The sequence below is a fragment of the Pimephales promelas genome, chromosome 18 (assembly GCF_988280905.1).
Source record: "Pimephales promelas chromosome 18, fPimPro1.hap1.1, whole genome shotgun sequence".
In the NCBI taxonomy this organism is placed as follows: domain Eukaryota; kingdom Metazoa; phylum Chordata; class Actinopteri; order Cypriniformes; family Leuciscidae; genus Pimephales; species Pimephales promelas.
The window spans coordinates 33168180-33181792 of NC_142786.1; the positions used below are offsets into that span (position 1 = coordinate 33168180).

The 13613-nt window shown below is 41.5% G+C and overlaps 1 protein-coding gene across 1 annotated transcript in view; it reads left to right on the forward strand.

Moving 5' to 3' along the window:
* The window catches only part of foxo6b (forkhead box O6 b), a 45607-nt gene extending 34277 nt beyond the window's left edge, over positions 1-11330 (forward strand). The window contains exon 2 of the mRNA XM_039651544.2: positions 4952-11330. Within this exon, the coding sequence (XP_039507478.2) occupies positions 4952-6622 (1671 nt within the window). The 3' untranslated portion in view covers positions 6623-11330. The remainder of the gene's footprint in view (positions 1-4951) is intronic.
* Positions 11331-13613: the final 2283 nt, after the last annotated feature.

Below are 13613 nucleotides of genomic sequence, written 5' to 3' on the forward strand. Positions count from 1 at the left end.
AATGCTCACCACAGGCCACACTACCACAGTAATTGCGACTTCATGACTTCTACTAAGGGCAAAGAGTGGATGGTTTTACAGACTAAACGACAACGCATGGCCTTTCAAGTGTGAGAGTTGTCATGTTTTTAAAACGCAAGCTGATGTGTTTGGTGAGCCGATCTGTGGAGTGGCGGGGTGCTGGTAGCTACTGTGAAGTCATGCAGCCTATAGTTGACTTGCTAATCACTGTTCCTCTGAGACAGCTCAAGCGACGGCGTGACTGCTCATGATTGAAGCTCTCTCGCGAGTTGGGCGAGTCGTCTGACTGTCAGAGATGAAAGGCTGTTTGCAGTTTACCTGCAGCATCAAACGGCATCTCCTCGCACACAGCTCTCCTCTCTTCCCGTTTCCACGGTCGTCATGGTTACCCCCGCGACAGAGCGTGCTCTGCCGAGGCTGTCAGGGGCGTCGCGCTCAGATCACCCCGCGCAGGTCGTTCCGGCGCTCGCGACACCGCGCTTCAATTTGGCTTTGATTAAGTCGGCCCGGAAAGCATCTGGCTCTCTCACCGACACGGGGGGCTGGTGTAATTTGGCAGAATAACCGGCGGAGGATAAAGCCCCTTCCTGGGGGGGCGAGGGGACGTAAATGCATCTTGCTTATCCAATTTCTCACCGCTCTGAATGGGAGCGGCGCAAAAAGCAGCAAATCTGCTCGCGGTGTTGGGAGAAGAATTAGCCCCTCAGGTGTGAGGTGACACTGAAACAGCACGCGCTCCAAGATTAGACTGCTTTACAGTCGATATCCAGCTGTAGTGTAAATTTTGCCAAGGTAATTGGCTCTTTTCAGCGACTGATATCTGACCACTCATGTGAGCGGTAATGGTTCTCAGAATCACCACGGAAAACAAGAGGCTGCTTTCCGTAAGGGGGATTATGGAGTATAGATGGGCTGATAGACGCACTTGAAGCGTAATTGCATTGTGGATGATTGAGGGACAGGAAGTAGATTTGTTTTGTCTTATTCTTCAGTCAGAGCAGGTGAATGAAATTAGTGGTGTGATTTGTTGTGGAATGGAGAGCGAGTGAAACGAGAGTGTGAGAACGAGGGAATCCGAGTGAAGTTGGGTGTGAACGTGTTGCTTTAAGAGGAAGATGCGGTGAGTGAAGCCGAAGTCGCGTACACGTCAACCAGGGGCGGAGTGGGACCAAAAAAATCCACCGGGAAATTTCGTACGATTTTAATTTTTACTTTAAAGGAACTTTGTTGGAGTAAAGTTAATAAATGGTCGTTCTTTCCCATAGTAATGTCTAAAACTATGTTGGGTGGACTCGGGTTGGGTTCTCCCCCGCAAGAAAATTTTGGACATTTTAAGGTTAAATGCATCAATCTCGAGCTCTCTGAGAGATCACAATTAAGAGCTTCAACCCATGAGCTGCTCGTTGAACAAAGAAAAAGTATTCATTTGTACCAGGACAATAAAGACGGCTCAAACATCTTTTTAGTTATGAGAGTCTCAGTCTGCATTACTGTACATTATCAATGGTGTTTTACGATGCCAAACATTTATTATAATAATGTAATAATGATTTATAATTATTCCTATGACGTACTGTAAAATTCATTTAGCCTATAAATGTGCTATGTAAATGAAAGTGAGTATTTAACCTACATTATAGGAAAATTACAATACTTTTGTCCTAATTTCTTCACTTGCAAGAAATAAACCCTTGAGCTTTTATTTAGGAGAAAACACGAAACGCGATCGCGTGAGCAAGTAATCACGCAGCACAAACTGGATCCTTTTCTAATGTCAGTTATTATAATGGCGTAACGCCATATCATGGTTTCAACTTTAGTTCGTTGGCAAAATATAACGCTAGAGACCTTAATGTTAGGTTTTACATTTTACATCTTTACATATGTGTTGGGAAAAGGGTGAAGAGAGAGATCGGCAAAAGGCGGATTCGAACTCGCGTTCAGCGCATAAAAAAGCTGCTTTCAAGCACTTCACGCCCTACGACCTACGCCACTGAGGCTGTTTCAAGACGGGCATCTTTTTGTTGTAAAGACAGGCACTTAGTGCAAATATATGAAGAGTTCAGATGCAAAAGCCTCTAAATGCCATTTGAAATTTTCTTCTAGAATGATCATTTTTATCAAGCTTGTATATTTAAGTTCAGTGATTTCACTTAAATGATAATTAATAGGTAATCTTCATTGCCATTTAAATGAAATTACTGAACTTAAATATACAAGCTTGATAAAAATGATCATTTTAGAAGAAAATTATAAATGGCACTTAGAGGCTTTTGCATCTGAACTCTTCATATGCTCCGTTATACAATAGAAAATGTTAAAAAAAAATTAAAAAATGTTTTCTTCCCTTAGCTTGAGCACCAAGTGCGTGCACATGGCGAACTTCTAATAAATACATTTTATCAGACCGGCCCTCGTGGCCTCGAAACACCACCGGCCCACCGGGAAAACTCCCGACTCTCCCGATTGCCACTCCGCTACTGACGTCAACACATTACGTGGATAATGTTGAGAATTTGATGGACAGATTATGGGTTTCCTGCTGAAGAAAGAGAATCTGAGCATTGAGTTCTTTGAATGATGGACATGGATTGGACAACTAGGAAGATAAGATTCACTGGATCTTGGGAAAGGGGGTTAACCATAAATATTGTCCCAGGTCCCATGAATTTTAGGCCTGATCATGGTGCGAACACAAGAGCATCCAACATGGAGAAGCAGAACGAGGGATCTTTGAATATCGATGCTTTACTGTCTCAGAGTTGTTGGCCTCATTCTTTTTGTCTGTCCTTCTTACTTATCAAAAATAAGCCATTTTCAAAGGAATCCATTCCAACCTCAATAAAAACGTTTGATTGCAACAAATTTTTTTAACATGTAAACATCATTTAATAAATATCTTTGAATGCTGCCATTCATGTGTAAAGGATAACATAATATTGACACTGAGTGACTCTTTAAACTTTACTCTGAAATGATGAAGCTATAATGTATGGGAGACCTTGCTATGTTGTGAATATATGAAATGCATTAATAGACAGAAATGCTTTGAGAAAAGAAAAGAAATGCACAGCCTTGAGCATCTTATTGGTTTATAAAATGAAGTCCACATAATTTCATTAAAATTGTATTTATTAAATCCAGAAGACATATGTGAAATAACTGAGATGAATAATGGGCTTCTGTAAGTTCTGTGGAGGTGTTTCATCACAGTTGCGTTATTGCACTGCTGGAACAATGTATTGACCAATTCACATCCGAGACAGTAACTATCATTAATATTCTTGACTCCACTGTTGTTGTACACCAAATAAAAAGATGCATTTCTCTGCTGCATCTGTATCACTAAAGTATTTCTCTCTGGTTTTTGTTTCCTTTGTCTGGTGCTTCTCCAGGATCGCTAGCGTGCCAAAATCACGCCTCGCTCTCGCTTTCTCGTCTCACTCTCTGGCTTTCCCTCATATTTCCCCAAGACTGCAATCGATAGAGGCGTCTGTGATCAGGTTGCCACGTGTGATTCATTTGGGTAACCTTGACTACGGTTTGATGTGCGTGTGGACTTGGCTTGGCTAGCTGCAGCGTGAGTCAGAGAAAGCGTGTGCCGTGCAGGAGCTGGTCTGCTTGCAGAATTGATTTGCCTGAGCAGCCAAGAGGGGTTTCACCTCTTCCTGCAACGAACTGAGTTTTTATAGAGGAACTTGCATAATTCTTGCGAGATTACCTGTTGATTTGAACAATGCACCTTTAAAAACAAATAATTTCTTAGAATGATATTTTTAAAACACCTCAGGGCTCTTCCGCAGTGGGGTTTTCCAATTACTGTTTAATTTGTGCAAAAATATGTGTACATTGAAAATGACTGCTTTGGCTCTGCAATGTACGTATCATAATAAATAGGGACGCACCACTTTTTCCAGATCGAGGTAGAGACCGGTACTTTCATTTTTGCTACTCATGTATTTTCACTGCATTTGGGATTTTTTCCAATGCATTAGCAAAATATGAATTATGTTTGCTGATTTAATTTGTTTACCAAAAATATATTTCCTTCAGTTATTTTCATGCTCAATTATGCATTGTACAATTGTACATTAACCCTTTATGACCGAATGCATGGATCCAATATACTGTTACATATGCGTTTTATTTCTGTTCACATTCACTTAAAACATAACAATGAAATTGAAACACCTGGTTTTACGACACAATAATTTGTTAGAATGGTGAGGGCCTCATTTTGCATCCAAATACAGCACCAATTGACAGATAGAAGTCCTTCACAGTGACCAAAGGGATTATGAGCCGTTCCTCTTCCAGAACTGTCACTATATGATGCTGGTGGACTCGCTCCTCCAAAACACCTCAATAATATTCAGATCTGGTGACTTTGCATGTTCAACGTCACTTTCATCTTCATCAAACCCTTCTGTCACAAGTCTTGCTGTGTGTGTTGGTGCATGATCATGCTGATACACGGTTTGAGCATCAAGTGCTCATGATCCTCCAGAAGGGTTTGGTAGTCCTCGGCAGTGTCGTGTCCATCAAATACAATCAGGATTGTCATGATATTGGAGCTCAAACCACCCGTGCTTCACTCTGTAGATTGGCCGCCAGGCATATAGATGTGAAACCTCCAACATCGGCCAGTGTTTCAGTTTCATTGTCCAACCCCTGTATGTTTACTAGGATACTCGCTAAGACAGGCATTATTACCATAATATTGTGTGAATTCTTCAGTTCAAGCGTAAGTGCAACATAAGCTCTTTTTAACGTTAGTTAACCTTCTTTTTTATTGACATATCTGTGCATTCCTGTAAAAAAGTATGCAAATATATGGTGCAGTAGTATGTAATCATAGGTCAGGCTTAAAATGTAACTCTACAGTCTTGTTTCTCAATCTTGTTTCTTCCTGCCTGTTTTCTCTCTGCAGAACTCCATCAGACACAACCTCTCCCTACACACTCGCTTCATCCGTGTTCAAAATGAGGGAACGGGAAAGAGTTCCTGGTGGATGCTTAACCCAGAGGGTGGAAAAATGGGCAAAGGACCCCGCAGACGAGCTGTTTCCATGGACAACGGGACTAAGTACCTGAAGAGCCGAGGCCGAGTCAGCAAGAAGAGAGCGGGAGCTGTGGGAATGGGCAGAGAGCTCGCGGGACCTGGAATACAAGGGTCGCCGGAACATGGAAGCCCAGCGGGTAAGGGAGTAATGGGAGTTGGGGGGGAAGAGTTTGACGCCTGGACGGACCTCCACTCCAGAACAAGTTCTTCTGCTTCGACATTAAGCGGATGCCTGTCTCCTATTCTGGCTGAGACAGAACCCGACGAGCCAGAGGAAGGAGGACTGTCCTGCTCTGCCTCGCCACGACTCTACCCTAGCCCGACCAGCACAAGATCTCCAGCCCTGGGAACGGGCGGGCATTGTCCATCCGTCGAGCTCCCGCACCTAGCCGATCTAACCGGAGCCATCAGCTTGGACGAGGGCTACTCTCAGCCTCTGCCGCTTAAGCGTAACGGCTATCACTATGGCCCTGGACCAAAAGGAGAGACCTCCTACTGTGGAACAGTCTATGGCCAACCATCCATGGGCATGCTTAGGCATCACACGCCTATGCAGACGATTCAGGAAAACAAGCCTACCAGCTTCCAGCGTGCCCTCAGGGCATACTCGGAGAACAATGCCCTTGAAAGTCTCCTCGCTGGAGGGCCACAATACTGTGGTAAGGACATGGTTGTGGGGCAAGGAGGAGCACTTATGCCACAATCTAACAGTGCCGTGCACTCTCACGGCCACAATCACAATCATAATTCGGAGCATGGGCACAATCGCAATTCCACCCAAAGCCTACACAATAGCCACGGAGTAACTCACGAGCAAAACCCGAGCCATCATCACAATCCCAATCAAGCTCATAATAAGCATCACCCAGGTCTTGACTACAATCCCCACAAACACCACCGTGGCCACGACTATGTTCAATCTCATGAGCACAAACTCAATGCTAGTCCCAATCCCAATCCCAACCACATGCACAATCACCTGCAACACAGCAACTCCAGACAACCAGAGCTTTCCCCCAGGGTGAGCAATGACATGTTGCAACCCTACAACCACAAATCGCCTAGCCTTTACGGGTCACGCGCTCATCTCCCTTCCACGTCCCTACCGCCTAACCCCGCCAGTGTCTTGGATGTACCCCAAGATCCCTGTCGCTTGGCTTCAGCCCCCCATCCTCGCCATCAGTCCTACCCAGGTTCCCACCTCCATCAGGGCATGACGGAACCCTGGCAGGGGTATTACCACCACACTTCACAGAATCCTAATTACCATGGAAACCAGCACGCTAACCATCACCAGGATCCTCACAACCGGTTGCAGTCCGAGCTGGAAATGGATGTGCACCACAGCAGTCTGGATTGCGATGTTGAATCCATCCTCCTGAATGACTTCATGGACTCGACAGAGGGCATGGACTTTAACTTTGATGGCTCGCTATCACAGGGCGTTGGCATGGGGATGGGTTTGGGGATGGGGATGGGAATGGGGGTTTTTGCCGGACCTCAGCAATCACACAACAGCCAGAGTTGGGTGCCTGGGTGAACATTGAGAACTTACAAACAGGCAAACATTCAACCGTACAGCCTTCTGAAGGGCAGCAGGTCAAGTTGGGAGCTCAAATGGACAAATTGACCGAGATTCCCTTTTGGTGATGTCAGATTCTGGAATTATCCCCCCCCCCCCCCCACCCCTTCAATTCCATTTACCCCGCTGTGGAGTAATGTCATAGCACCCTAACAGTCCTTTCTGTGGTTCATGTCCTTCAGTTTGTGCTCAATCCATCACTTTGAAGCACTTTACATCGCCATCCATTCCAATGCTGTAACGACCACCCCGCGACCTGGGAGGAATCACATTGTCCGCTGGCCTGGGTTTAATGTATGCAAACGACTTTGTTATCCTTCCCGAACAAAAAAGTAAATAAATAATTAAGCGTCCGTGTTGTTTTACTAAACATGAGTGCAGGATTGAGCAGTTGCTATAGCTGTCTGAGTGTCTGTGCTGTCATTTGTGCATTCGTCAATGTGTGCGTGTGAGTGTGGAGCAGCTTTGCATTGGTAAACGTATGCACCTCCTCCCCAACCAAGGAGGTCTATTGGATGTCCCTTTATTGTGGACCAGGACAGTCATCCATCAGACACACTCTATTGATATTCAGCATATCCTTTTTAATCTCCAAAGTAATGCACCAGCTATGCATCATTGTTGCAAATAGAATGTGATGCTTGGAGTGCGCAGGGCTGTTTTTCCCCCGGACACACGACGGCTTAATGTGTTTTGGCGAAAGTGATGATTAAAGTCACTCGGCAGTAAGTGGGGGCGGGGGGAGTGGGTATAGGCAGGCCAGAGAGATAGAGAGATAACGGGGAGAAAAGGAGAAATGCAAATATTATCACTACTATGCCCCCTTCCTCTCCATTCTGTCAATTTATAAAGCTTTCCCCGTAATGAAATAAGAAACGATCCAACACTACCGCGCATCCTGTGCACATCCTCTCTCCTGGTTTACCTCGGCCGAGCTACTCTGTGGCACTGGCTTGGCTACGTCTTCATTATCTACGCTAGGTGATCAGCGATGATTGATCAGAATTGAATCTTTAACTGTGTTCATTTTAACGAATGAAAGCTTGCCTCTAACTTGACTAAGTAACTGTTTGATGGGAGCGCTACCTCAAGGTTGCAGAGGTCATAACTTTACAGAACGACAATTCCACCATCTTCCAGAGCTTTTGTGTCCTATCCTACACTAGTGAACTGCGTGCTGATTAATTCAGTCAGTGAAGCCAAAAATGGGTGCTATCTTCTCCTTGCAGACTTCCTCTATCTCATATCATATGTACTTATCCGGTGATCTCCAGACTCGAGTAATTAAGTGCAAGGGTGTATTTTCTCATTCTGAATGTAATGTTCAAAACACTTCAAGGATTCATAGATTCTAATGGGCTGTGTGGCGTAAGGATGCTCGATAACTTCCGCCGATCGTAGAGTCAGTCCCTCCAGAAAATCGCTGAATTCAATGCAAAATCAGCCAAAGTCCGCATATTTATGCGGGGGCCGCATTTTTTCAAATACGCCGCACTTTCGCGCGCATAAATTGCCGATTTCCGTGCAAAATATGCGGGGTTTGCATAATTTCATAATCCTCGCATTTTCGTTGCAAAAAAAGTCACACGTATCTTAGCAGAAAGTTGAAAAATGTTGTGTTTGCTTCACACAAGAGCAGCCATTTCCCCCTGTTTCCATGGGAACGTTATGAAGTGACGGAATTACGCGACGCCAGACAGACTCACGGACAGACAATCGAACTCGTATAACTGTCTGTCACACGTTCTACCGTCACATCGTTACTTAATAAACAACATAAGATAAAAGAAGTAGCATCAAACAGAAATTACCCGCACACATGGGGTGTTCGAGGCGCACCAACACTATCTCACGACCAATTCGTACGAATTCGACGCATGATTAAAAAGTGTCTAATTCGTACTAATTCATACGACCTCACTCGTACTAATTCGTACGATTTGTCTAAACCCACGTGATGGTTAGGTTTAGGGGCGGGGTAAGGGGTAGGTCATTCGTACGAATTGGCCAATTCGTATAATATGTACGATTTAGCAAAATCGTATTGATTCGTACGAGTGAGGTCGTATGAACTGTTACGAATTAGACACTTTTTAATCATTCGTCGAATTCGTACGACTTGGTCATGAGATCGGGTTGGGCGCACATATAACACTGCAGAGAGTTCAACAGGGAGCGCGCAGCTCTTAAAGGGGCCACACCTTATTTACACTCGTTACAGCCTGAAATAAAACAAGATGAGACATTAAATATTCCCAGCACTTTCTATGATGTAGTATGCTTGCTTATCAAAGGAAGTAATAAGAAATGACTCTTACATTAGCCTAGTGAGAACAGGATATTGGGGGAATCACTTTTTTTCTCTTTTTCATCAAACCGCAATTTTTGCAAGTTCCCTCAATTTCATCGCATAAAATTGCATAAATATCCCGCATATTCCATCGCATTTTTAAAGAAAAACGGGCCGCGTAATCAATCAATTTTTTTCCGCAACAATCACAAAAAAACTGCGTTTTTCTGGAACGACTGAATACTATTATGGTAAATGTTATATATAAATCACACATTTTTTCAAAAATTTTTGGAAATTACCACCACAAAATCAGTCATTTTGATCGCAAAAATCACACAAAAAAATCGTGAAATCCTGGAGGGACTGTAGAGTCCAATGCAATACCGAGAATTTATATTGAATTTTATACTCCATGGATATACTAAAGAAACGTTAGTCACAACAACAGATAAAACAGACACCCCTCGTTGTGTTTATGCTTCTTTTTAAAATTATATTAAATAAACATAACTATATATAAAATTACATCTAAACGTACAAACGTTTCGTTTCAAAGACGGGAGGACAGTAAATTTTGAAGACTCTGCCATAATCGGATTGGTTTTCCTACGCTTTAATCTCCACAACCGGAAATGGACGAGCATCCTTGCGTCAAATGCGGAAGTTATGCGTGCATATAGCCCATTATGTCGTGGTTTGGTGAGGTTGAAGGAAACATATGGCACGTTCATACACACATTGGAGATCCGAGTTCTAATCTCCTAATATGGCCACTAGATAACGATAACGTAATGGAAACCAGCATGAATATAGCTACTCTATTGATTTGATTGCCAATGACAAAACATGTCAGGTATAAAAGAGGTCTGACAGTTTACACTTTGATATGAGACGTTTACTAACAGGCTTTCAAAGCTGAGTAGTCCGTACGGAAATTGCTGATGCATTCATGTCAAAAATTATTCTGTTTTGTCAAGGGAGTCAGGATCAAAACTAATTATAGCATATGCCAAACTGCATTCGCAAAGACAAACAGAGGTCACCAGTCAGAGCTTTCTGCACTCTAAATGCTGGGTTGTTTTAATCCAACTTTGGGTCAAACATGGACAAACCCAGCCACTGGGTTAAATACTTTCATCACATTTTTAACCCAACACTGAAAAAAATGTGGAGTAGGATGTACTTGAAAAAATCTTTTTCCTAGAAAATGCTAGTAAATTTACAAAGATTTGCCAAGTAAAAACTCAAACATATTTATCAGTAGCTTTAATTAGAAATCTTAAGTCAAAATTTACTTGGAATATGGAATTAAGTAAACTTTACTTTAGTTAAATAAAAGTAACTTGGCTAGTTAAAGGTGGATTAATATCGATTTAGTTGTAATTTCCTTTGCATTACATTTCACTTAAATAACTTTATTGAATTATACCAGTCATTTATAGTATGTGTTTTACTAAGCCAATCTAAGTAATTTATACTTCATCATGTCAGATGTTAAGCATGATGTGAATGCAAAGAGCTCAATACGTAAACAATGACGGTATCATTTAATGGATCGTTTTTGTGTTTGAATGTGTCATTTTGAGCAGAAAATTTCCTCAAAATGTCACAAATGGCAAGTTACTAATCCTGACAACAAAAGCAATGATAAAACAGTGTAAATACAGCTGGAAACCAGTGAAAAATGAACCTCATTAATTATTCAAGGTCCAGTGCATGATTAGAAAAGTTGAGTAATTTTTACTTTATTTTATTGAGTTCATATTTATGCTTTCCTTTCTACTCGCTTGAACTAAGTACTGATATTGAATTTACTTCTTGCCTGAACTAACTTTTTCTTGTAAATTACATTGGGTTTTTTTCAGTAGTATTTACCTTACCAAAAAATCATTTTTTTTCAGTGCAACATTTGGGTTTGTTAATATTTGACCCATAAAACAATCCAGCATTTTTAGAGTGTGAGGATAAAAAATGTATAAAGTACAGCATCACAAATTGAAACAGCACCTCTCTCGAATTAGACTCTAAGCACTGATCACATTGCAGTTTTTCATAATTACAGGATTATAATTGCTCCATGCACACTAGCATACTAAACAAATTCAAGAGTGCTGTCAAGTCCCTCTCCATGGCCGATTCACAAAGTTCTGGATCTCCTTCATTATTAAATAATTGGAGTAAAAGTAAAAGTCTGTTCCTTCAGAACTCCAACGATTGCTGTTTTGTGGAAGGACTCTTATTAGGTCTTTGATATTTCTATTGTGTTTCTATTTAGTGTTTCAGGTTATTTTTTCCACTCTTTATTTGCTTTTGTCTACCATTATTGATATTGCGTATCCTGCCAGGTGCTTTCTCCACAGATTCATGACTTTTTGTTCTGCTTAAATTTTGATGAGGAAAAACATACAGTACGTGGAGAGAGAAATAGAGAGGGCGGTTAAAAAAGATAAAGGAAGCTGACACAGAGTGAGTTGAAAAGGACGGCACTGGTTGCTTGAAAGAAAAAGGTAGAGATGGTGTGTGTGTGTGTGTGTGAGAGAGCTGTTTGAATCAGGCCAAATGTCAAGTGGCTCTCTACAGTGTTTCTCACACAGCCGATCAGATAGCCATCCCTCTTTCTCACTGTCTCTCTTTTCAGCCAAGGACAATGGGTCCTGTCTTCATCCGGTTTCATTCCCATCTTTATGTTCTTTTCGAGGTGGCCAGGAATCTGTTGTTATCCAACTGTGATTTTGATTGCTGTCCACGTCTGCTTCAGTGCTCAGCTTCATACGTGTGTGTGAGTGTGTGTGTGTGTGTGTGTGGAGCACAGTGACGTACCTGATATGATCTGAAAATGAATTGAAATTGTGCCCTGGTATTTACAATGCCTGGCTATTCGTAATATAATATGCACAGTTTATATTTATTGGATATAAAGTTGGGCTCGTGGGTGACGGTATGGAGCTCCTGTATCTCGTTCATCTATATTACTAGATCATGATTCTAATACAGTTCATTTCTGTTTCATGCTGTACAAAAATCTGTATTGAGAAAATTGTATAATATTTTTTGACAAGCAAATATCAGTTTTATTTCTTTTTTTTTTTTTTTTAAATGATGTATCTGCTCATCTTGTGGCCTGTAAAATAAAACAAAAGAGAACTTGGAAAAAAAAAAAAAAACTTGAACGCCTTTTTCTGCCTGAATGTGCAAAGAATTCATTTTTTTTTTTTTCATTTATTCGGTTTGGTCATTTACAGATCATTCAATCAATCAATCAAATCATCAAAACATTCGAAACATAATGACCAGATGCAGGCGGAAGCTAAAGCTTATTATGCCTGCCCTTAACTTTACAATCAAATGTAACTCATTAATGACAACATCTGTTCATAAAATTAACATTAACACATTAGTGCACCATTGAATTCAAAATTCATTTTTATTCTATTGTATATTTTTCCAATGTTATTCTATTGTAAATTTTTTTAAACTGAAAAATAGACGTGGCTTGTTTTAACTTATTACAACAACTATTCCACATGAATGGAATAGTTGTTTCATTCCATGAGAATCATGAATAAGAAAAGAAAAATCACAAATGAGAAATCTCTAATGTCTCAGTTGATTATTTTAGACAATTATGGATTTAAAGTCTGTGAACTGATGACTTTACACTTTTGAGACATTTTCGAGTGAGGGTCATTGAGAATTTTGCTCATTCTGCGTATCCATGTGGGTCATGGGAATTTAATACGGTTACAACACAAAATGTAATTCAGAATCAGCTAAACCGGTACCTGCATTCCTGCCCACATAGGCAGCTGCCTTTTAAGGTCACATGACCCATTTGAAACACTGTACACAGGCAGCAACTCCATTCAAAAATGGCTTCTCACACAAATCACATTGATTTCAGTAGTTTGACATTAGCATGTTGCTAAGCTAACAGCACTATTCTGTTAATAATAAATGCATAAAACACAATGTGAAAAAAAACAACTTGATTACTCATAATTGTTTGTATTGATACTTTTCAGTACAGAATAAAATATACATTTATTTAGAATTGACATTGTTTATAACTATGCCCTCATAAAATTTATAGTTGCAGGATTGCCTTCTCCACAAACAAGGCTAAAATGACATGGGCCTAATCATGCAGCCTTCATATTGGACTCAGTGAGCACATTTATGATGTAGGCAGTTCACTAGGATTTGGAACAGAATGTGTATGCCATAATGTAAAAGTACATTAATTAGTATGCTTGTGTGTGTGTGTGTGTGTGTGTGTGTGTGTGTGTGTGTGTGTGTGTGTGTGTGTGTGTGTGTGTGTGTGTGTGTGTGTGTGTGTGTGTGTGTGTGTGTGTGTGTGTGTGTGTGTGTGTGTGTGTGTGTGTGTGTGTGTGTGTGTGATAAGGCTCGTTAACACCCCTGATGCTATTCCACAGCTGTCCTTGTCCCTATGGAAGCATTCTCACTGAGGGAATGCCAGCATCTGCAGTGCCATACTGTTCCACATCTTTCTCTGAGATTCACACACACACACACACACACACACACACACACACACACACACACACACACACACACACACACACATTGCTGCTCGTCTAATTGACTCCGCTCATCTCTGGCTCTGCCTCGCCTCCACAGGCGACCGTGCATGAGCGA